Source organism: Lutjanus erythropterus, chromosome 15 (genome assembly GCF_056507025.1).
Source record: "Lutjanus erythropterus isolate fLutEry1 chromosome 15, fLutEry1.hap2, whole genome shotgun sequence".
NCBI classification, from domain to species: Eukaryota; Metazoa; Chordata; class Actinopteri; order Lutjaniformes; family Lutjanidae; genus Lutjanus; species Lutjanus erythropterus.
Window position 1 is genome coordinate 36,511,041 of NC_139331.1, and position 24,607 is coordinate 36,535,647.

Below are 24,607 nucleotides of genomic sequence, written 5' to 3' on the forward strand. Positions count from 1 at the left end.
TATGTATGTATGTATGTATGCATGGTCATATGTATGACCATATGTATGTATGTATGTGTGTATGTATGTATGGTCATATGAATGTATGCATGGTCATATGTATGTATGGTCATATGTATGTATGTATGTATGCTCATATGTATGTATGTATGTATGTATGTATGGTCATATCCCTCTATGGTACACATTATGATGCCAGTGAGGGAAATGTGTTTTTATGTCTCAAAATAGACTAAATAAACATAATCTGAAGACATTTTATTTTTATTTTTATTTTTGGAAGTTTTTGGGGTTTGTTGCCTGTAGGCAACATTGTACCATAATGGTGCATAAGTGAAAAAGAACGTTCCTTTTCCAATTTGAACATTGTTTGTTTCATAAACATATGCAAAAATATTCAATAACATCAAGAAGTCACAATTCATTTTAAATTTTAAATTAAAAAGAATTTATATATGTATGTATGTATGTATGTATGTATGTATGTATGTATGGTCATATATATGTATGTATGTATGTATGTATGGTCATATGTATGTATGTATGTATGCTCATATGTATGTATGCATGGTCATATGTATGTATGTATTCTCATGTGTATGTATGTATGTCTGTATGTATGTATGGTCATATGTATGTATGGTCATATGAATGTATGCATGGTCATATGTATGTATGGTCATATGTATGTATGTATGTATGTATGTATGTATGTATGGTCATATGTATGTATGCATGGTCATATGTATGTATGGTCATATGTATGTATGTATGTATATGTGTATGTATGTATGCTCATATGTATGTATGTATGTATTTATGCTCATATGTATGTATGTATGTATGCATGGTCATATGTATGTATGTATGTATGTATGTATGGTCATATCCATTTATGGTACACATTATGATGCCAGTGAGGGAAATGTGTTTTTATGTCTCAAAATAGACTAAATAAACATAATCTGAAGAAATTTTATTTTTATTTTTATTTTTATTTTTGGAAGTTTTTGGGGTTCGTTGCCTGTAGGCAACATTGTACCGAAATGGTGCATAAGTGAAAAAGAATGTTCGTTTTCCAATTTGAACATTGTTTATTTCATAAACATATGCAAAAATATTCAATAACATCAAGAAGTCACAATTCATTTTAAATTTTAAATTAAAAAGAATTATAAAAAGAATTTATATATATATGTATGTATGTATGTATGGTCATATATATGTATGTATGTATGGTCATATGTATGTATGTATGCTCATATGTATGTATGCATGGTCATATGTATGTATGTATGTATGCATGTATTGTCATATGTATGTATGTATGTATGTATGTATGTATGTATGGTCATATCCCTCTATGGTACACATTATGATGCCAGTGAGGGAAATGTGTTTTTATGTCTCAAAATAGACTAAATAAACATAATCTGAAGAAATTTTATTTTTATTTTTATTTTTATTTTTGGAAGTTTTTGGGGTTCGTTGCCTGTAGGCAACATTGTACCGAAATGGTGCATAAGTGAAAAAGAATGTTCGTTTTCCAATTTGAACATTGTTTATTTCATAAACATATGCAAAAATATTCAATAACATCAAGAAGTCACAATTCATTTTAAATGTTAAATTAAAAAGAATTATAAAAATAATTTATATATATATGTATGTATGTATGTATGTATGTATGGTCATATATATGTATGTATGTATGGTCATATGTATGTATGTATGCTCATATGTATGTATGCATGGTCATATGTATGTATGTATTCTCATGTGTATGTATGTATGTATGGTCACATGTATGTATGAATGTATGCATGCTCATATGTATGTATGTATGTATGTATGTATGTATGGTCATATGTATGTATGTATGTATGTATGTATTGTCATATGTATGTATGCATGGTCATATGTATGTATGTATGCTCATATGTATGTATGTATTCTCATATGTATGTATGTATGTATGTATGTATGTATGGTCATATGTATGTATGCATGGTCATATGTATGTATGGTCATATGTATGTACGTATGGTCATATGTATGTATTTATGTATTTATGCTCATATGTATGTATGTATGCATGGTCATATGTATGTATGTATGTATGCATGTATGGTCATATGTATGTATGTATGTATGTATGTATGTATGTATGAATGTATGTACAGTCATATCCCTCTATGGTACACATTATGATGCCAGTGAGGGAAATGTGTTTTTATGTCTCAAAATAGACTAAATAAACATAATCTGAAGAAATTTTATTTTTATTTTTATTTTTATTTTTGGAAGTTTTTGGGGTCCGTTGCCTGTAGGCAACATTGTACCGAAATGGTGCATAAGTGAAAAAGAATGTTCGTTTTCCAATTTGAACATTGTTTATTTCATAAACATATGCAAAAATATTCAATAACATCAAGAAGTCACAATTCATTTTAAATGTTAAATTAAAAAGAATTATAAAAATAATTTATATATATATGTATGTATGTATGTATGTATGGTCATATATATGTATGTATGTATGGTCATATGTATGTATGTATGCTCATATGTATGTATGCATGGTCATATGTATGTATGTATTCTCATGTGTATGTATGTATGTATGGTCACATGTATGTATGAATGTATGCATGCTCATATGTATGTATGTATGTATGTATGTATGGTCATATATATGTATGTATGTATGTATGTATGGTCATATGTATGTATGTATGTATGTATGTATTGTCATATGTATGTATGCATGGTCATATGTATGTATGTATGCTCATATGTATGTATGTATTCTCATATGTATGTATGTATGTATGTATGTATGTATGGTCATATGTATGTATGCATGGTCATATGTATGTATGGTCATATGTATGTATGGTCATATGTATGTACGTATGGTCATATGTATGTATTTATGTATTTATGGTCATATGTATGTATGTATATGTGTATGTATGTATGCTCATATGTATGTATGTATGTATTTATGCTCATATGTATGTATGTATGTATGCATGGTCATATGTATGTATGTATGTATGTATGTATGTATGGTCATATCCATCTATGGTACACATTATGATGCCAGTGAGGGAAATGTGTTTTTATGTCTCAAAATAGACTAAATAAACATAATCTGAAGAAATTTTATTTTTATTTTTATTTTTATTTTTGGAAGTTTTTGGGGTTCGTTGCCTGTAGGCAACATTGTACCGAAATGGTGCATAAGTGAAAAAGAATGTTCGTTTTCCAATTTGAACATTGTTTATTTCATAAACATATGCAAAAATATTCAATAACATCAAGAAGTCACAATTCATTTTAAATTTTAAATTAAAAAGAATTATAAAAAGAATTTATATATATATGTATGTATGTATGTATGGTCATATATATGTATGTATGTATGGTCATATGTATGTATGTATGCTCATATGTATGTATGCATGGTCATATGTATGTATGTATGTATGCATGTATTGTCATATGTATGTATGTATGTATGTATGTATGTATGTATGTATGTATGGTCATATCCCTCTATGGTACACATTATGATGCCAGTGAGGGAAATGTGTTTTTATGTCTCAAAATAGACTAAATAAACATAATCTGAAGAAATTTTATTTTTATTTTTATTTTTATTTTTGGAAGTTTTTGGGGTTCGTTGCCTGTAGGCAACATTGTACCGAAATGGTGCATAAGTGAAAAAGAATGTTCGTTTTCCAATTTGAACATTGTTTATTTCATAAACATATGCAAAAATATTCAATAACATCAAGAAGTCACAATTCATTTTAAATGTTAAATTAAAAAGAATTATAAAAATAATTTATATATATATGTATGTATGTATGTATGTATGGTCATATATATGTATGTATGTATGGTCATATGTATGTATGTATGCTCATATGTATGTATGCATGGTCATATGTATGTATGTATTCTCATGTGTATGTATGTATGTATGGTCACATGTATGTATGAATGTATGCATGCTCATATGTATGTATGTATGTATGTATGTATGGTCATATGTATGTATGTATGTATGTATGTATTGTCATATGTATGTATGCATGGTCATATGTATGTATGTATGCTCATATGTATGTATGTATTCTCATATGTATGTATGTATGTATGTATGTATGTATGTATGGTCATATGTATGTATGCATGGTCATATGTATGTATGGTCATATGTATGTACGTATGGTCATATGTATGTATTTATGTATTTATGCTCATATGTATGTATGTATGCATGGTCATATGTATGTATGTATGTATGCATGTATGGTCATATGTATGTATGTATGTATGTATGTATGTATGAATGTATGTACAGTCATATCCCTCTATGGTACACATTATGATGCCAGTGAGGGAAATGTGTTTTTATGTCTCAAAATAGACTAAATAAACATAATCTGAAGAAATTTTATTTTTATTTTTATTTTTATTTTTGGAAGTTTTTGGGGTCCGTTGCCTGTAGGCAACATTGTACCGAAATGGTGCATAAGTGAAAAAGAATGTTCGTTTTCCAATTTGAACATTGTTTATTTCATAAACATATGCAAAAATATTCAATAACATCAAGAAGTCACAATTCATTTTAAATGTTAAATTAAAAAGAATTATAAAAATAATTTATATATATATGTATGTATGTATGTATGTATGGTCATATATATGTATGTATGTATGGTCATATGTATGTATGTATGCTCATATGTATGTATGCATGGTCATATGTATGTATGTATTCTCATGTGTATGTATGTATGTATGGTCACATGTATGTATGAATGTATGCATGCTCATATGTATGTATGTATGTATGTATGTATGGTCATATATATGTATGTATGTATGTATGTATGGTCATATGTATGTATGTATGTATGTATGTATTGTCATATGTATGTATGCATGGTCATATGTATGTATGTATGCTCATATGTATGTATGTATTCTCATATGTATGTATGTATGTATGTATGTATGTATGGTCATATGTATGTATGCATGGTCATATGTATGTATGGTCATATGTATGTATGGTCATCTGTATGTACGTATGGTCATATGTATGTATTTATGTATTTATGGTCATATGTATGTATGTATATGTGTATGTATGTATGCTCATATGTATGTATGTATGTATTTATGCTCATATGTATGTATGTATGTATGCATGGTCATATGTATGTATGTATGTATGTATGTATGGTCATATCCATCTATGGTACACATTATGATGCCAGTGAGGGAAATGTGTTTTTATGTCTCAAAATAGACTAAATAAACATAATCTGAAGAAATTTTATTTTTATTTTTATTTTTATTTTTGGAAGTTTTTGGGGTTCGTTGCCTGTAGGCAACATTGTACCGAAATGGTGCATAAGTGAAAAAGAATGTTCGTTTTCCAATTTGAACATTGTTTATTTCATAAACATATGCAAAAATATTCAATAACATCAAGAAGTCACAATTCATTTTAAATTTTAAATTAAAAAGAATTATAAAAAGAATTTATATATATATGTATGTATGTATGTATGGTCATATATATGTATGTATGTATGGTCATATGTATGTATGTATGCTCATATGTATGTATGCATGGTCATATGTATGTATGTATGTATGCATGTATTGTCATATGTATGTATGTATGTATGTATGTATGTATGGTCATATCCCTCTATGGTACACATTATGATGCCAGTGAGGGAAATGTGTTTTTATGTCTCAAAATAGACTAAATAAACATAATCTGAAGAAATTTTATTTTTATTTTTATTTTTATTTTTGGAAGTTTTTGGGGTTCGTTGCCTGTAGGCAACATTGTACCGAAATGGTGCATAAGTGAAAAAGAATGTTCGTTTTCCAATTTGAACATTGTTTATTTCATAAACATATGCAAAAATATTCAATAACATCAAGAAGTCACAATTCATTTTAAATGTTAAATTAAAAAGAATTATAAAAATAATTTATATATATATGTATGTATGTATGTATGTATGGTCATATATATGTATGTATGTATGGTCATATGTATGTATGTATGCTCATATGTATGTATGCATGGTCATATGTATGTATGTATGTATTCTCATGTGTATGTATGTATGTATGGTCACATGTATGTATGAATGTATGCATGCTCATATGTATGTATGTATGTATGTATGTATGTATGGTCATATATATGTATGTATGTATGTATGTATGGTCATATGTATGTATGTATGTATGTATGTATTGTCATATGTATGTATGCATGGTCATATGTATGTATGGTCATATGTATGTACGTATGGTCATATGTATGTATTTATGTATTTATGCTCATACGTATGTATGTATGCATGGTCATATGTATGTATGGTCATATGTATGTACGTATGGTCATATGTATGTATTTATGTATTTATGCTCATATGTATGTATGTATGTATGCTCATATGTATGTATGTATTCTCATATGTATGTATGTATGTATGTATGTATGTATGGTCATATGTATGTATGCATGGTCATATGTATGTATGGTCATATGTATGTACGTATGGTCATATGTATGTATTTATGTATTTATGCTCATATGTATGTATGTATGCATGGTCATATGTATGTATGTATGTATGCATGTATGGTCATATGTATGTATGTATGTATGTATGTATGTATGAATGTATGTACAGTCATATCCCTCTATGGTACACATTATGATGCCAGTGAGGGAAATGTGTTTTTATGTCTCAAAATAGACTAAATAATCATAATCTGAAGAAATTTTATTTTTATTTTTATTTTTGGAAGTTTTTGGGGTTCGTTGCCTGTAGGCAACATTGTACCATAATGGTGCATAAGTGAAAAAGAACGTTCCTTTTCCAATTTGAACATTGTTTTTTTTAATAAACATATGCAAAAATATTCAATAACATCAAGAAGTCACAATTCATTTTAAATTTTAAATGAAAAAGAATTTATATATATATGTTTGTATGTATGTATGGTCATATATATGTATGTATGTATGTATGTATGGTCATATGTATGTATGTATGCATGGTCATATGTATGACCGTATGTATGTATGTATGTGTGTATGTATGTATGGTCATATGTATGTATGGTCATATGAATGTATGCATGGTCATATGTATGTATGGTCATATGTATGTATGTATGTATGTATGTATGGTCATATGTATGTATGCATGGTCATATGTATGTGTGGTCATATGTATGTATGTATATATGTATGTATGTATGCTCATATGTATGTATGTATGTATTTATGCTCATATGTATGTATGTATGCATGGTCATATGTATGTATGTATGTATGCATGTATTGTCATATGTATGTATGTATGCATGTATTGTCATATGTATGTATGTATGTATGTATGTATGTAAGGTCATATCCCTCTATGGTACACATTATGATGCCAGTGAGGGAAATGTGTTTTTATGTCTCAAAATAGACTAAATAAACATAATCTGAAGAAATTTTATTTTTATTTTTATTTTTATTTTTGGAAGTTTTTGGGGTTCGTTGCCTGTAGGCAACATTGTACCGTAATGGTGCATAAGTGAAAAAGAATGTTCGTTTTCCAATTTGAACATTGTTTATTTCATAAACATATGCAAAAATATTCAATAACATCAAGAAGTCACAATTCATTTTACATTTTAAATTAAAAAGAATTCTAAAAAGAATTTATATATATATGTATGTATGTATGTATGTATGTATGTATGGTCATATATATGTATGTATGTATGTATTTATGGTCATATGTATGTATGTATGCTCATATGTATGTATGCATGGTCATATGTATGTATTCTCATGTGTATGTATGTATGTATGTATGTATGGTCATATGTATGTATGTATATATGCTCATATGTATGTATGCTCATATGTATGTATGTATGTATGGTCACATGTATGAATGTATGCATGCTCATATGTAAGTATGTATGGTCATATGTATGTATGTATGTATGTATGTATGCTCATATGTATGTATGTATGTATTTATGCTCATATATATGTATGTATGCATGGTCATATGTATGTATGTATGTATGCATGTATGGTCATATGTATGTATGTATGTATGTATGTATGTATGGTCATATCCCTCTATGGTACACATTATGATGCCAGTGAGGGAAATGTGTTTTTATGTCTCAAAATAGACTAAATAAACATAATCTGAAGAAATTTTATTTTTATTTTTGGAAGTTTTTGGGGTTCGTTGCCTGTAGGCAACATTGTACCATAATGGTGCATAAGTGAAAAAGAACGTTCCTTTTCCAATTTGAACATTGTTTATTTCATAAACATATACAAAAATATTCAATAACATCAAGAAGTCACAATTCATTTTAAATTTTAAATTAAAAAGAATTATAAAAAGAATTTATATATATATGTATGTATGTATGTATGGTCATATATATGTATGTATGTATGTATGTATGGTCATATGTATGTATGTATGCTCATATGTATGTATGTATGCTCATATGTATGTATGCATGGTCATATGTATGTATGTATTCTCATGTGTATGTATGTATGTATGTATGGTCATATGTATGTATGTATATATGCTCGTATGTATGTATGTATGGTCACATGTATGAATGTATGCATGGTCATATGTATGTAGGTATGTATGCATGGTCATATGTATGTATGGTCATATGAATGTATGCATGGTCATATGTATGTATGGTCATATGTATGTATGTATGTGTGTATGTATGTATGGTCATATGTATGTATGGTCATATGAATGTATGCATGGTCATATGTATGTATGGTCATATGTATGTATGTATGTTTGTATGTATGTATGGTCATATGTATGTATGCATGGTCATATGTATGTATGGTCATATGTATGTATGTATGTATATATGTATGTATGTATGCTCATATGTATGTATGTATGTATTTATGCTCATATGTATGTATGTATGCATGGTCATATGTATGTATGTATGTATGCATGTATTGTCATATGTATGTATGTATGTATGTATGTATGTACGGTCATATCCCTCTATGGTACACATTATGATGCCAGTGAGGGAAATGTGTTTTTATGTCTCAAAATAGACTAAATAAACATAATCTGAAGAATTTTTATTTTTATTTTTATTTTTGGAAGTTTTTGGGGTTCGTTGCCTGTAAGGCAACATTGTACCATAATGGTGCATAAGTGAAAAAGAACGTTCCTTTTCCAATTTGAACATTGTTTATTTCATAAACATATGCAAAAATATTCAATAACATCAAATTAAATTAAAAAGAATTTTAAAAAGAATTTAAAAAGTTTATTGGATAAATGTTGCCTGTAGGCAACATTGTACTATTTAGGAACAACCCATTGAAATAAATGTGTAAAGTATAAAACTTTAAACTACTTAAAATCAACAAAGATAACCATTACCATAACCATTTGAAAAACAAAAACAACAAATTCCAGTGTTTGATCATCACTGCTTCATTTCAGTGCATGTTTTCTGTCAGTCCCCTGTGTCTTTCCTGACATGTGTTGCCATCACTTGTGGTGTTGCTGCTCAGTGCTTATGGAACTCCATGAAGCAGTTTTTTTCAGGAGTGAAGCACAGGCAGGTGACACATTTTGTGCACTGTGATTTCACTATACCCTTACATCCAGGGTATCTGCATCTGCCCTTTTTCTCCACCCAAATAGGCCAGTGGTCAGTGTTGTGTTTGCTATAGTGATTCCATAATTTCTTAATAAACCCTAAACCTTTATTTTAATTACTTACAACACCTTAGCAACCATTCTATCCTTAGCAACCACCCAGAATCCCTATAACAACCACTGCATATGCCCTAGTAACCACCTAGCAACAAGCAGGTACGAGGGTAATTCAAAAAGTTCTGAGACAAATTGAAAAAAAACTTTATTTATGAAAGATACAAAATTATTTTTCAACATAAGATCCACCTAACTCAATACACTTCTGTAAGCTATGTTTCCACCGAGAAATTCCTTCTTGATAGAATTCTGGAGCTTGTCTAGTCAACCAGGTCACAACCTCCCTCTTCGCTTCAAGTATGGACTGAAATCTTGTTCCTTTCAAACGTTCCTTCAACTTTGGAAAAACGGCTCTAGAAGGTGAAGAGTCTCCATAAACATTTTGCAAAGCTTCAATGATTTCTGTAGGTTTCCATTGAAGTTTTGTTAGAAATTTGATGTTTGCTCGAACTTCAAATTGGCTCATTTTGGACGGTCAAAAAAGTTGGTTTTGTAATATGTAACCTTGAACATTGAATAACAAAGTTAGAATGCTGTAACTTGTCAAATTTGTTTATAAGTCATCAGTGGTACGATTCAAGGTCATTTTGTTACACTATTTTGACTCAGTTTGAATTCATGTCATTTGTCTTAGAACTTTTTGAATGCCCCTCGTATATCCCAGAACTAACTCAGATCACCATAGCAACCACCCTACCATCTGCCTTTCCACACCTGGCCAAAACACGTATTGCACCATAACAGCCACAGAGCATTTTGACCAAAATATTGATTAAACTATTGATTATTGTAGTCAGTAAAGTGTAAAAAGATATAAAGTGGCCTGTTTTTGTTGGTCTGTTTTGGGCAGCGGACACAGAAAGGCTGGAGGGAGGTGATGGTGGACATCGACCCAGAGAAGCCGGAGCAGCTGAGGTTTGTCGTGGCGCCGTCTCCCACTCTGGCCTCGTCCACGCTCGTACAGGTCAGTACCTGAAACCGGGTTCATACAAAGTCTTCAAAGTTTGGAAAATACTTAATTTGAACCATTTTTAAGGTTAGAGACATGTTTTTAATATTTGAAATGAAGCAATTCCATCGTCCATATTTGTCATTCATGGCTGGATAAATCCTCTACTGATCTCTGACTCTTGAAATTAGCGAGCATTAAATAATCCTGATAAAAAACATACAGTTAAAGTTGATATAAACAGCAGGTAAAATAAACAAAATGACAACATGCATTGATTATTGTGGGTATAAAGGATTTTGCTGTTGCATTTTATGGTAACTATTTAGATGTGATGATAACGTTTTCGAGAGTTTTTTTTTTTTTTTTTCTTGTGAGATTTGTTCCGGTTGTTTCTGATAAAATAATGAAACTCTCACGATTTTTCGCGGGTCTGGGGTTCCCCTCTAGACCTGTCTGTGAACAGCATGATGTCACACTGCAGTGTTTCACACACACAGACTTTTATGTTTGTGAGGACACCTGGTGTATTTTGTGACCACTTCCTGCAATTTGAAAATTGCCATATTGCAATTTTTGCAAAATTTCAATGAATTGTTGCAGCACTAAAGTATAAGTGTACTTACAGTCTACAGTTGTTTAGGAAAATCTTGTAGCTGCAGCTGTTTGGTGTCGATGTCATTCAGTATCACCTTTAATCCAAACAAGTTTCCTCCATATGCAAAAAAAAACCCAAAAACAAAATGCGAGTTGTGTTTTTGTGCGACTTTATAAAACATCCAGCTGATGAAGAAAGACAACAGATCAGACACAGACAGGAGAGAAACGGAGGGAGGCGGGGCTCAGTGAGACCCTTCAGGTGTGTGAGTGTGACGAGAAAAGCAAGATGAGCAGATTAAAATAGTTTGTGACTAAACAGTAAAATAAGGAGGAGAATTAAGTAGAATTCAGGTGGTGAAATGCCACTTGACGTCAACCCAAAAGAAACAAAAAAACAAACAGAACTCTTAGGATTTTGATTCAAAACAGGGAAAAGTTTTTGTAGATGAACAAAATAATTGCTCTGATGTACAAACACACTTCCTTGAAAACATGAGCTTCAATTGTGACAGTAAGTTAGATAAAAAAAACTTCTACAAACTAATAAACCAAATGTCAAGACTCTTTTTTTTTTAAAAGCAGAGGTTTGACTTGACTCAAGAGCACTTATAAAAGTTGGATAGTTTTAAGTTAAAAGAAGAGAATGAAGAAGGTCTTTAAAGTTTTAAACACTGTGGAAATGAACTCCTCAGATAAACTGGAGGTTTGTTTTATAGCCTCCATCTGGTTTTTATTGCCCACAGTTTTACCAGCTATACGTTCACAGCCTGTTTGATTTGGCCTCTCTGACTCACTTCACACACTTTGATCGTCCTGCCAGAGGCCTGACATCATCCTCATCATCTTCCTCATCAGGCTGTTTGGATGAAGAAGCTGCTCTTAAATCCAGTTTGAGGGGCTGCAGCTCAGAGTTCAGACATAAACCGTGAAACTTTAGAAAAGAAAAGGAGGGATTCGTTTCTCGTTGAGGTCATCAGTGGGCCGTTTTAGCTGCTTTCTAGATTCAAAGAGGAATCAGGATGTGATGTAGTGACTACAAAGTGCATTATACTGCATGTAAATGATTATTTGTCAACTATTAAATTAATCATCAATTATTTTAATAGTCAATTAATCAGTTTGAGTCATTTTTTCAGACAAGAAGTCAAAATTCCAGCTTCTTAAATGTGCATATTTCCTGGTTTCTTTACTCCTCTCTGTCAGTAAACTGAAGATCTTTGAGTTGTGTACAAAAGAAGACGCTTGAGGATGTCTTGTTTAGCGTTGATTGACATGTTTCACCATTTTCCGACATTTCATTGACTTGATTAATCAAGAAAATAGCTGACCCATTAATCAACCTTGAAAGTAATCTTTAGTTGCAGCCTTAATTTACTATGAGATGAATTAGAGAAAAACAGAAAATCCTCGTGAAGCAGAGAGGATTTGACTTTTTTACTTGATAAATAACAATTAAATTATTTATTATCTCCACCTTAAAAAGTCAGAAACCTCCATGACAGTCAAACTGTAGGTCGGCGTCTCCAGCAGACATGAACTGAGAGTGAAGTGATTTATTGACTCGCCTGTTTTCAAAGACACATTTTAGACTTATGTCCAGTGAACTGGGGACAGTTTGTCCAGCTGAGGGTAAAAGGTGTTTTGTGCTACAGCCAGTGGATCTGTGGTGGTGACAGGAAGTTCTATCATTGTATCAACGAGGGTGACCTCACAAGTTTAAAAAGGAAAACCATGTGTTTGTGTGTCAGGTAGAAGAGAGGCGGAGTCATGTGGAGGTGTGTGCAGAGGGCGGAGTCATCGTCCAGCAGCTCGCCCGGCGGATCTCAGCAGACGGCGGTGCAGCGCTGATTGCCGACTATGGACACGATGGAACCAAGATGGACACGTTCAGAGTAAGTTTGTTTGTTTTTACAGAAGATTAAATAATATTTTGATTTTGATATTTAAATGTCAGTTTTATTCATTTGACATTTAGCTCGAATCCACTTTATGTATCAAATGGCTTCTGTAATTCTGTTGTCTTTGTGAGGATGAATTTGAGATTTAGACCTTAAAGTGTGAGGACATTTTTTTTTGACAGTTGGGACATTTTGTCTTGTCCTCTCTTCAGTTATAGTTGAAGGAAACAGATGTAGGAAGCAGTGAAGTCTGTGGACAAGAGGAGGGGAGGAAAGTTTTCTCAGTCTCAGTTTTCATCATAATTTTATTTAATTTAATTAGTTCTGAATAAGTTCAGAATTTTCCTCAAGCTTCAGTCATTTTTTACATGTATTATCAAATTTAAGTTATTATTTTTGCAACATTAGGCTGTAAATCTGCACTTTCTGCAGAGTTTCTGAAGCTAAATAAAGTAGTGAACATGAAACGGTCATAAAACTTGATGCAATAACATGAAGGTGCTTTAATCACACAGTGGGACGTCTTACAGCTGTGTGAGACGGTTTCTGAAGTGAACAGACTGATGGGAAAACTGAGAGAGAGAAAGTAAAAACCTCTGAGGCTCCTTATTTAATTTAATTTTTTTATTTGTCAGGGTTTCAAAGGTCACCAGCTCCATGACGTCCTGTCCTCCCCCGGCTCGGCCGACCTCACCGCTGACGTGGACTTCAGCTACCTGCGGAAGATGGCTGGAGGGGGCGTGGCCTGTCTGGGACCAATCACGCAGAGGATGTTCCTGAAAAACATGGGCATCGACTCCAGGATGCAGGTGAGTCTGAAATCCATTAAATTTAGTTCTGGAAAAAATGGATGGACTGAGATATTTTACGAAGCAATGAATGGACTGTCAAAATAGATAGAAACCAGGGATAATAACAATCAATAAATGATTAATTAGTTGTAAAGAATTTGATCAAGTAGAATTTAATCAATCTATTATCAACATGTTGCTGTGGAAATAAAGCTTTGCTTGAGGGGGAAAGAAACACATCTCGTATTGTTTTATTTGTTAATTTTTAATGAGGTTCTAACTCCCTGTGGTTCCCTGCAGGTTCTGCTGAGGAACTGCAGCGACGCGTCCACCAGGAAGCAGCTGATCAGCAGCTACGACCTGCTGACCAACGCCGCCAAGATGGGCGAGCGCTTCCACTTCTTCAGCCTGCTGCACCCCAGCCGGCTCGCCAAACCCAAGAGACCAGAGGGGCTGAGGCTGGAGAAGAAGAAGAGCCCGGCGCCGCTGCCCGTGGCCGGATTCACCGAGCTCAGCTTCTCCTGAGGGTCTGTGACGGTCCAGAGACTCTTCATCAGCAGGTCAGAAAACACTGGACATTATCTGAACTTTCTGAGAGAGGTTTTAGAACTCTGACAGACTTTATTTAAAAAAAATCATGTTCATGGGACAATGCTATTTAAAAAAAAAAAAAAAAAAGACTATTTATATGGAAGGACGACAGAATACACGTCTCACATCATGTCTTTATAGAAGAAGAAGAAACTGTAACAGATTTCATGTCCAACATGAAGTGAAATAAAAAGATGGTTGTAAAGATATTTTAATCTAAAAATGCTTAAAAATAAAATATTTGTGCATTTTCAAAGTTTTATGACCTAAGGCATTTATTGGTTCTGACCGTGTCATGCTGGTTTCTCAGGAAGTTTGTAAATGATGCTCCAAAGTTAGGCTAAATTTATATCTGAATAAAACTGATAAAAATGAATTTACCTGAAAGTAGTGGACATCTGTAGAAGACAGGAGACACAGAGATGTATAATCAGACCTGGACAGGTCTTTGCAGCTCAGTCTTGTCTCCAGTTTTTCCTAGTGGCCACTCGCGGTACGGCAGTGAAATGCACCACTGACTGAGAATCTGAGAAATGTGAGAACCAGAAGCAATAAAACTTTAGCTTACAGGTAGGAATGCTAATCATTGCTGCCCTCTGGTGGTCTGGAGTATCAATAACCCCTATCATTGATAATGGGTACAATGATAGATAAAAACCTAACAGTTGTCACTAAAATGATAAAACTGAGTGTGTTAATTAGAGTATTTAAGTATTAAACATTCAAAAGTATCACAAAAGTTACTCTCCCTAGTAACTAATTACTTTTATCTGCAGTAAAATAATTCAATTACTTTTGAGCAAAGTAACAAGAACTAATTACCATATGTAATTATACACTCTAAACTTTCAAGATATGAATATGTACCTAAAGAAAAACTGTTTATAGCAGATGTATAACAAGAAAGACCTGATTAAAAACTTAAAGTGCATCACAAATGAATCTCCAGCTCTGCAGCTTTCAGATGATGTACATGATTGATGATGGCACAAACTGCTGACCTGCTGTCTCCCCCTAAAAATCCCGTCCTCCCATAGAAAAGACAAAAAGTTGGGAAAAAAAATTAGAAAAAAATTTGACAGTTTTGAGGCCATGTTTCCTGCATCCTTAAAATTCAGAGCGTACCGTCACCTGACACCGAGCCACTGGAGAAAACTGTGACACCACGTCAGAGGTCAGAGGTCATCCTCAGTAGCAGCAGGAGGATCTTTTTCCCTCCCTGCTTCGCCGCTGCTCGCCCGCCCACCTCCGTCCACCTCCGTCCACCTCCGTCCACATCTTGAAGCAGTTAGCTGAGCTCACAGTTGTGCAGCAGCCATTCACAGCGAGCCCGCCGCTCCTCCGGTAGCAATTAAAAGATTCAGTTACACATGTGTGTGTGTGTGCGGGGTGGGGGGTGGTGGCGGTCGCCGCTGCCAAAACAAGCAGCCGTCCTCCAGAGGAGCGGCGGAGCGAGGCGATCGTGTTCAGGATTGGTAATTAAATGATGGTTTCCAAACATCCTGCTGCGGATCGTTATCAGCTTTTCCTCTGATTCAGGAGGGTCTGACCGGGTTTGATGAGTCCGACTCAAACATCTGGAAAAAATTGAAGGATTTTATTCAACCTTCAAACTGAAGACGTTTAAAAGGTTTCTCACCTGAAAACTGTCGTCAAAATAAAAGTAGATGGATTGTGCCTTTAAATCTGACTCTAGTTTGCAGTTAGCATTAACATTTATCAATTTATTTAATTTTTTTTTTTTTTTCAAAATAGTTGCCTGCATGTTATAGAGGACTAAATCTGCCAAAAATCAAAAATAAATTAATTAATAAACCATTAAATGTGACAAAAAATAATATTAAAAATAAATGTAGGCACTAATTTATTGATGTTTCTGCTTTAATTTTTACTTTTTTACTTTTACCTTTTACCTTAGTATTAATTCTCTTGTTTATTTACTTTTCCAGTTAATTTTTAAATCTGTTTATGTATTATTTCACTTTGCATGAAGAGCTTTTAATACTATTATCTGGTGCATTTACCATTATATTAATTAGTTTATTGAGTCATTAATTTATTTCTTTATTTATTTTTGATTACTGCAGCTTCAAATCCGTGTAACACTGATGTCTAAAAATGACTCAGTAACTTAAAGCTACTGCTGGGAAGTTAAATATCCTGATGGTTTTAGAGCCTCCTGTAAATAAAAATCTCCTCCTGCTTCTTTTTAACCGAACTTAACGTACGACTCACTGTAACTTTGTCAGAGAAAAATGTAAACACAGGTTCATTTCATCAAACGCCAAGAATCTGACCCCGTGGTGAATGTTAATAACTAAATATCTTCTCACAGATGGTCTCGTTAAGTTACGTAGGTCATATAGAGGCATCAGTGTTATACTGAGACTGTTTCATAACCAGCTAAAAACTCCTTGTAGTATCTCAAAATAATGAGACTTTATCACAATAATGACTCGTATCTCAAAATAACGACTTGGTTCCTCAAACTAATGACTTTGTTTCTGAAAATAACAACCTAGTACGTCAAAAATAACTTTTCAAAATAATGACAGTTTTGCAAAATATTGAGAAACTTTCTCAAAATAAGGTAGTATGTCAAAACGAGTTAGCATCATAAAAACTCAGTGTTTAAGTCCTTCTTTCGATAAAGTTTCTCATTGTTTCCAGATACTAAAGGATTTATATGATTGAATACGTCAGTGATGCTGCTGTCGGTTGTAATGTCAGTGACGGACGATCTGACTTTATTCTCCTGCTGCATCCAGAAGTTTCTATCAATAAGAGCATCAATAATAAAATAACCAGGATGTAAAATAAATTTTTCCCAAAGTAAATCATTCAGCTTTAATATTTTCCCATCAAAGTCACTCACATGACACAACATTTCTTGCAAAAATATAAAATGTGAAATAAATTCTCAGGCTGGAGTCAGATCAGGATCAACAACAGTTCAGTCTGTTTTTTGTTTTTTTTCTTCTCAGGCAGGTTTCCACAGAAAGACAAATAAAGACAATAGCAGCTCGATTCTCAGCTCGTCTTCATCCAAAGTTTCAGAAAGAAATCACTGAAAATGACTCTGAATTTGTTTCTCTGCAAAAGTTTTCCCTGCAGCAGCAGCAGCCTGGTGTGTCTGAACAGTCCTGAGCCTGACATCTGAGCGGTTTAGTGGATTTTTAAAAGGTGGTATGAGACGGACGAACACGTCCTTCAGGTCAGATATTCATGGTTCCCAGAGTCTGAAACTTCAAAATAAAATATACAAACCAAAGATTTAAAACTAACAACTAATACTGACATGTTCAATGTTAGCATTATGCTAAAATGCTAAATGCTGTCAATCTAAAACTGTAACATGTTAAATGCTGAACTAAACATGCTAACGACCTAAGATGGTCACTGTTGCATTATGCTAGCTGGTTAACAATTAACATGCTAGCATTGAGCTATTTAACTTGCTACCATTACTGTGCTAGTTTAGTTAGAAATTTAGTTTTATTAGGAGTCACACGCGTCCTCGGCCCTGATATGTTTTAAGCTTTTTTGTCCCTGATTGTTGTGTTTCCCAAACGTGACCAGTTCAAAGCTGGCATTAAGTATTCGCTAAAACAGCTACAATTATTAGAAACTGTGACATGCTAACATGCTAATTGTCAAAATGTATTCTAACGTTTCTTACAATGGAAGTAGTGAGTTAGCAACAAAACATAAACATAAAGGTTAAATAACTAATTTTCTATTAATATCAAATAGTATGCAGCATATTGTCCTGCAACTTTAAAATGATCCTATTTTTAAAAAGTCCAGACTTAAAAAAAACATCTTCATTTGGTACAGATTGCTGCAAAAAAAAAAAAAATTACACTCGTCATTTTAACGTTTTTCAATCAAAATAAGAATAATGTCATCTTTGATATCTCAAATTATATCGCACTTATAGTATCAGTCAAAATAATTGAAAGGTTAAAAAACACTGCAGTTTTCCTTTAATATCTAATAGTCGGTATGCACAGTGTCACGAGGTGGAAAACACAGCAACTTTAAAATTAGCGTATTTTAAAAACTATTGATCATATATGGCACAGTTGTTAAAATGATGGTATGTTAACTCACTAACTGAATCATAAAAAACAGGTCTCAACTCTAAACAGAATATTAACAACAGCCTTTCTTTTTGGGAATAATGTCAAAATAGATGAGGTTTGGAAGAAAAACGGGGATCTGTTGGGACTTTTAAGTAACTGTCCACCAAATTACACAGAAGCAAGACTATCTGAAGAAAATCATGTTAGTTATGAAAAAATAACTTAATTCACTAATCTGCACAGGGAGAAATAGAATCATATTATATATGGACATTTTTCCACTCGCCTTTGGTCAGGGAACCGTGTCAGAGGTCCAGAGGACATGGAAGATAAACCCTTTTTTGATTCTGGGAACATGAGCTTTCCTCCCACACCATCCTCAGGACAAACTTTACAAACTTTGACCCGTTAGTGGTAAAAATCTACCAAGAGCAAAGTTTTCATCCATCCGATAATTTAGTTTTCTGTTTTTTTCTGTAATGAGCATCATAGTTCTGTTCTTCAACAATAAAACAGATAAATAAGAAGTTTACTTTTGCAGATTAACAAACCAGAAGTTATTATCAGTGGAATTCCTCTTTTAAAGGTACTATGTGAAACAGATGGCTTTGTATCACCAATACAGCTGCAACAATTACTGGATTAACTCAATTAAATGAAATTTAAAATTGATATGTCGATCATTTTCTCCATTAATCGGTTAGTTGTTTGGTCGATAAAGTTAAGATGACGTCCTCAAATGTCTCATTTTGTCCACAACTCAAAGGTATTCAGTTTACTGTCAGAGAGGAGGAAAGAAACCAGAAAATATTCAACATTTAAGAAGCTGGAATCAGAGAACTTTCACTTTGTTTCTTACAAAATTGACTCAAACCGATTAATAAATGATCACAATAGTCCTGATTTGAAGATGTCACTTCTATGTTCTGGGAAATTGTGACGAGAATTTTTTGACATTTTTAAACTAAATGATTAATTGTGAAAATTATCTGCAGATTAATCAGTAATTGAATTGTTAGTTGCAGCTGTAATTGCCAATCTGTGAACAGATTCTAAAAAAAAAACTTTAAAGATTAAATTGTTCCACCACGTTCTAGGTTGCCTCTAACAGCCTGCGCACTGATTTCTATGAAAAGGAAAATTCAAAAGATGTTACGTTTACTCTCGAGTGCTTCTTCAGTTCCCCGACAGCGCCAACAGTGTGCAACATGAGCTAAAGTTAGCTTAGAAATGGCAACGGCACCAACACAACACAAGCCGTGTCGTCTCTATTTCGGCTGATCCTCGGGAGCAACAGGTCACTGACTGCAGTTCACCGGTGTCATTAAAACGAATATTTTCAGAAAATTCCACATAGTACCTTTAAAAGAGTTTCTCAATAGTGCAAAGACATTCAAACAAGGAAAAAAAATAGCACATAATAATCGCGACATGTTTGTTTCTTCTGAGTTCCAGTAAACGTCACACAGGATGACTTAAACAGAAAGTGGAAATACGTCACATCTCTACACAGCTTCATAAAATCTAAAATGTAACAATGACGTCATAAAAATACGCTATCTGAGCTGAAAAAGTATATAAAGGCTCTGGATTTTTAGTTTTTAGCCCTTCAGCGGCTTGACTGGCAGTGCAGAGGTTTACTGAATGTTGAATTCTGGGTAGAAATCCCTCCAGGTTTTGGCTCACAGGGTTGTGTTGGTTATGGCTTCTAGAAAAATTGATTAAAATTCTCTGGACCTGAATTATTGCTGCAGTGAGTGTGTCATGGTGTCCTCACACAGCTGCTGGACCACCGCGTCCTGACGATCCACAATCACGTTATCCTACGCCGTCTCGGGGAAAGCTCCCGGTCTCCATGGTGATTGTTTCCATGGACTCCGGAGCATCCACTGCAACCCTCGAGGGACTCCTCAGAACTGCTGCTTCCATTGTAGGAAATGTTCACCCCTCCCGTTGGCCTCTAGGGGTCCTCCTCCATGTCGTCCAGGTTGGGAGACATGATGAAGTGTTTGGGGTAATGCAGCCCTCTCTCGTCGGCGTACTCCTCCCAGCGGGCGTCGTCGCTCTCGTGGGTGATGTAGCGCTCGCCCCGCCGGGTCTCGAACTCCCTGAGGGCCAGCCAGGTCTGGTAGTCCTGCAAAAACACGTGAACAACAACAGTTTACAAAAAGCACAAAGTTCTTGTTCTTTTGCATTTATGTCTGTGACCACCTCAGCCTCTGCAAGCTCATTTCCTTCTGCCGTCATCAGATTTGGTTTTATTCAGCGGTTTAGATGTTCTGATGATGAATCTGACTGGTTTGGTTCGGTGATTTGTTTGAGTGTTTATTTCTGTCGTTCATCTGTGCGTTTTTCCTTCTCATCGATGTGTGCAGCCAGCGCTTTAAGTTTAATTCTCATCCATCTCATGAATCAGTCATTTTATTTCCGTGTGCACAAAGATTTTATTTCGTATGTTGTTCCACCACTTCATTTCCATTTGCCGTTGATATTTTTATCCGTACATTAAGTTTCAGTTTGAGGTGCGAGCATCGCCTTTTAAAGCTTTAAGCTTTCTGCACAGCAGTATTAATCAGTTTTTTGAGCCTGTAGCCTTGTTTCAGTAAGTTTCGTGCAGTTCTTTAATTGTTCATCAGGCATTTTGATACACTTCTTGGATGTTTGATCATAGCCCAGGGTCAGAAAACAGTGTATTTGCTGATTTACTCATGAAACCAGTGAGATGACAGTCTGAAGTGACCCAACAGCAAAAAAATCTCCACCAAACGAGAGAAAATGTATCTCAAAGCCTGTTGCACACTGTTGAAAATGAGCTATTCCATCCAGAAACTGTAGCAAAACTATGCGTACTGTTTTCAGATTGAACGTGCCCCTGGCTTTTTTCTTCAGTCGGCTCCAGCTCTGATCAGCAGCGATGGAAACATGACACCCAGGTTGACACACTATTTTTCAACCCTTTTCAGCAGAGGCGATGAAGGCTCATTGAAACATGAAACAGTAAAATAAAGTAGATTTCTGAAAGTACAACCAGCGACGCAGGAGAGAAACTAAACTTTAAACCACAGAGATTCAGTTAGAAGCTACAGAAGTACTGAGAGCTGAACACACTTTTAAAAACCTCTCTCTGCTCTCTTGCGCACACAAGCTGAGTGAAAACAACAGAAAGACAGACAGGTCTACTCTTAATGGGAAAAAGGTCAATCAGCTGTTTTTAGCAGGTTTAGCCTTTTAAAAAAACCTGCATACACATGCTAATTTTGGTGTAACGGCTGGTAAGAGAGTAAAAACCAGTTTGGTTACCTGCAGCCAGGGGTGGCTCAGTGACTTGTCCACGCTGTAACGCTTCCTCATCTTCACCTGCAGCAGGTTGTTAATCAGGTCTGTGGCTGTGAGGAAGAACAAACACTCAGTGTCAAAAGAAATCTGCTTTGAATCATTCAACCATGATGCTCATCTCTCTCTGCTTTGAAGTTTTTTTTTAGTCATTAAAAGCCTTTTGTATGAAAACATCTGAATTCCTTTGCTGTAAAATTACTGATCCCCAATCAAGTCTGAGCTTCATTTTCAAAGGAGAGGTGAAAACAGAACCGCATTTAGTTTCATTTTTTAAAGTTAAAAGAACCTGAAAAAGGTGAATATGCGGCTGTTTGCCTTGCTCCTGTCTTTACACCTTAAAATGATTCTTTTCCACACTCAGTTTTAAGAACGAAATCAAAAATCAAATGTCTATTATAAACTTAAATTTCAACAAAATTGGGAAATTCAGAGCCCTTAACTGTGTCAGCAACCTTCAAATGCAGTTCAACCTCATTTTAGAAACATCACAGTGGTAAAGTGTAAAGGACTGTGAATCTGATTTCTAATCAACTTGTCTGACATGTACAACTAGTCCAAAAAATTACAGAAAACAGTGAAAAATGTCCCTGTTGATGTCATCTAATTTCTTTTTTTTGTCCAATCAAAGGACTAAAACACAAACATCTTCAGTTTATAATCATGTAAAACAAAGAAACCCATAAAAAAATCAATTGGAGAAGCTGCAACCAGAAGATTTTTTGCATTTCTGCATAAAAATCTGTTATCAAAATAAAACTAATTTTGTATCGCTCAACTAATGGATTACTCTATTAATCATTGCAGCTCTACATTCTGGACTTGACTAGAACTCCAGTTCTGGTGCTACAGTCTTTTTATGCCATAATTCCATATTTAAAACACCAGAATCTGTGATTTTTGATGATAACTTATGACCCGAGAGTCCAAACGGTCCCTCACCCTCCTCTGAGATCTCCTTCCAGGGATTTGGTGGGTACATGAAGGCGGCGTTCTGGATCTGATCGTTGATGTCCTCGTCTTCATTGAAGGGAAACGTCCCACTCAGACTGACGTAGATGATGACGCCCACCGACCACATGTCCAGAGAGCGGTTGTAGCCTTTGCTGCGAAGCACCTCGGGCGCCAGATAGGCCGGCGTGCCGACCACCGAGCGACGGAACGACTTCTCCCCGATGATCCGAGCGAAGCCGAAATCACAGAGCTTCACCTGCAGGATGAGAGAGAGAGAGGTGACTGATTCTGCTGAGATCTGAAACAAAATATTCAGAAAGAAAGAAAAAAAAAGAGACCTGTGGAAAGGGTTCTGCTGATGCCAGGAGAACGTTCTCAGGCTTCAGATCACAGTGGACGATGTTCTTGAAGTGAAGATGTCTGAGGGCCACCAGGATCTACAGACACAGCATGAACAGGCTGATTCAACAGGCGACAGTCAGAGAATATCAAGCAGTGTCCTTCCACAAATCATGACCTGGTTACTCAAGATGATCCTCACACCTTGTTATGAGCAGTTTTATTTAGGAACTAGTTTCTTTCTAGTTGAAATAAAGTAGTTCTGGTAAATTCTACTGCAGAAAGAAATTAGTTTCTGCATGAAGCTGCTCACAACAAGGTCTGTGGACTACCTCCAGAAACAGGGTCAGGATCATTACTGTTGAATTTTTCAAATGTTTTTTTTTTTTTTTGGTGCTTTGAGCGCCACAGGCCGCGTGCCATTTAGTCCCATTATAGTGGAAAGAAGTCGGACATCTCTACCTCCAAAACTCTGCAGCGAAACAATCCTCATGGATAAACATCAGTACACTACACAAAGTAACATGTTTTGTTTGCAGTCATGTTGTGTCCACCTGATGAAGGTAAGTCTAATATTTTATTCTATTCTATTTCTATCTCTACTTTTATCTCTGCTTTGGTCTCCAGCATCTCCTGAGAAAAATATCTGGCCCTTTAGCTGCTACTGTTTGTTTGCTCTCTGATGCTGGAAACAAGGCTGATGAGAGTGAAGTTTTCAGGTGTTCTCTATCACATTATCATTTGATCCTTTGTTAGCATAAAAACATTGATATCTGTAAAAACGTGCTCTCTGTCTTTGTTTTCACTGATGAAGAGTCGAGCTCCATCCTGTTCAGGTTAGAGACACGAATCTGACCTGCGTGACCAGGAACTTGGTGAGGCGTTCGGGCAGTCGGCTCTTCTCACTGGATAAAATCATCTCTAACATGTCGCCGTGAAGCTTCTCCATGATGACGAACACCTGCTCCGGCGTCTCGAACATGCACTCCAGGTTAACGATCCCCGGGTGGTGGAGGTTCTGTCACAGACAGGAGGGGAACGTTACAAAGCAAGAACAATGAACCACAGATCAGTTTTAGTGCATTTTCTTTTTCTTTTCTTTCAATATAGATGGAAAGCTAACAGAAAAAGAAAATAACTAAACTGCACAATAGTCAGACCCTCCAGGAAGCTGCAATCACAACAGTTCATGCAAATTTTGACCTAAATT

The 24,607-nt window shown here is 34.5% G+C and overlaps 2 protein-coding genes across 2 annotated transcripts in view; one reads left to right on the top strand and one right to left on the bottom strand.

Annotated features, from left to right (window-relative positions):
* The window catches only part of ndufaf7 (NADH:ubiquinone oxidoreductase complex assembly factor 7), a 29,908-nt gene extending 15,190 nt beyond the window's left edge, over positions 1-14,718 (top strand). Inside the window, exons 7-10 of the mRNA XM_084737483.1 lie at positions 10,708-10,821; positions 13,155-13,298; positions 13,940-14,113; positions 14,396-14,718. Coding sequence (XP_084593609.1) covers positions 10,708-10,821; positions 13,155-13,298; positions 13,940-14,113; positions 14,396-14,620 — 657 coding nt within the window. The 3' untranslated portion in view covers positions 14,621-14,718. The remainder of the gene's footprint in view (positions 1-10,707; positions 10,822-13,154; positions 13,299-13,939; positions 14,114-14,395) is intronic.
* A 5,464-nt stretch (positions 14,719-20,182) lies between these two features.
* Positions 20,183-24,607, bottom strand: part of LOC146314864 (serine/threonine-protein kinase D3-like) — a 47,394-nt gene continuing 42,969 nt past the window's right edge. Inside the window, exons 15-19 of the mRNA XM_084737237.1 lie at positions 24,254-24,415; positions 23,397-23,495; positions 23,047-23,314; positions 22,072-22,157; positions 20,183-20,905 (exon numbers count right to left, since the gene is read on the bottom strand). Of these exons, the coding sequence (XP_084593363.1) occupies positions 20,732-20,905; positions 22,072-22,157; positions 23,047-23,314; positions 23,397-23,495; positions 24,254-24,415 (789 nt within the window). The 3' untranslated portion in view covers positions 20,183-20,731. The remainder of the gene's footprint in view (positions 20,906-22,071; positions 22,158-23,046; positions 23,315-23,396; positions 23,496-24,253; positions 24,416-24,607) is intronic.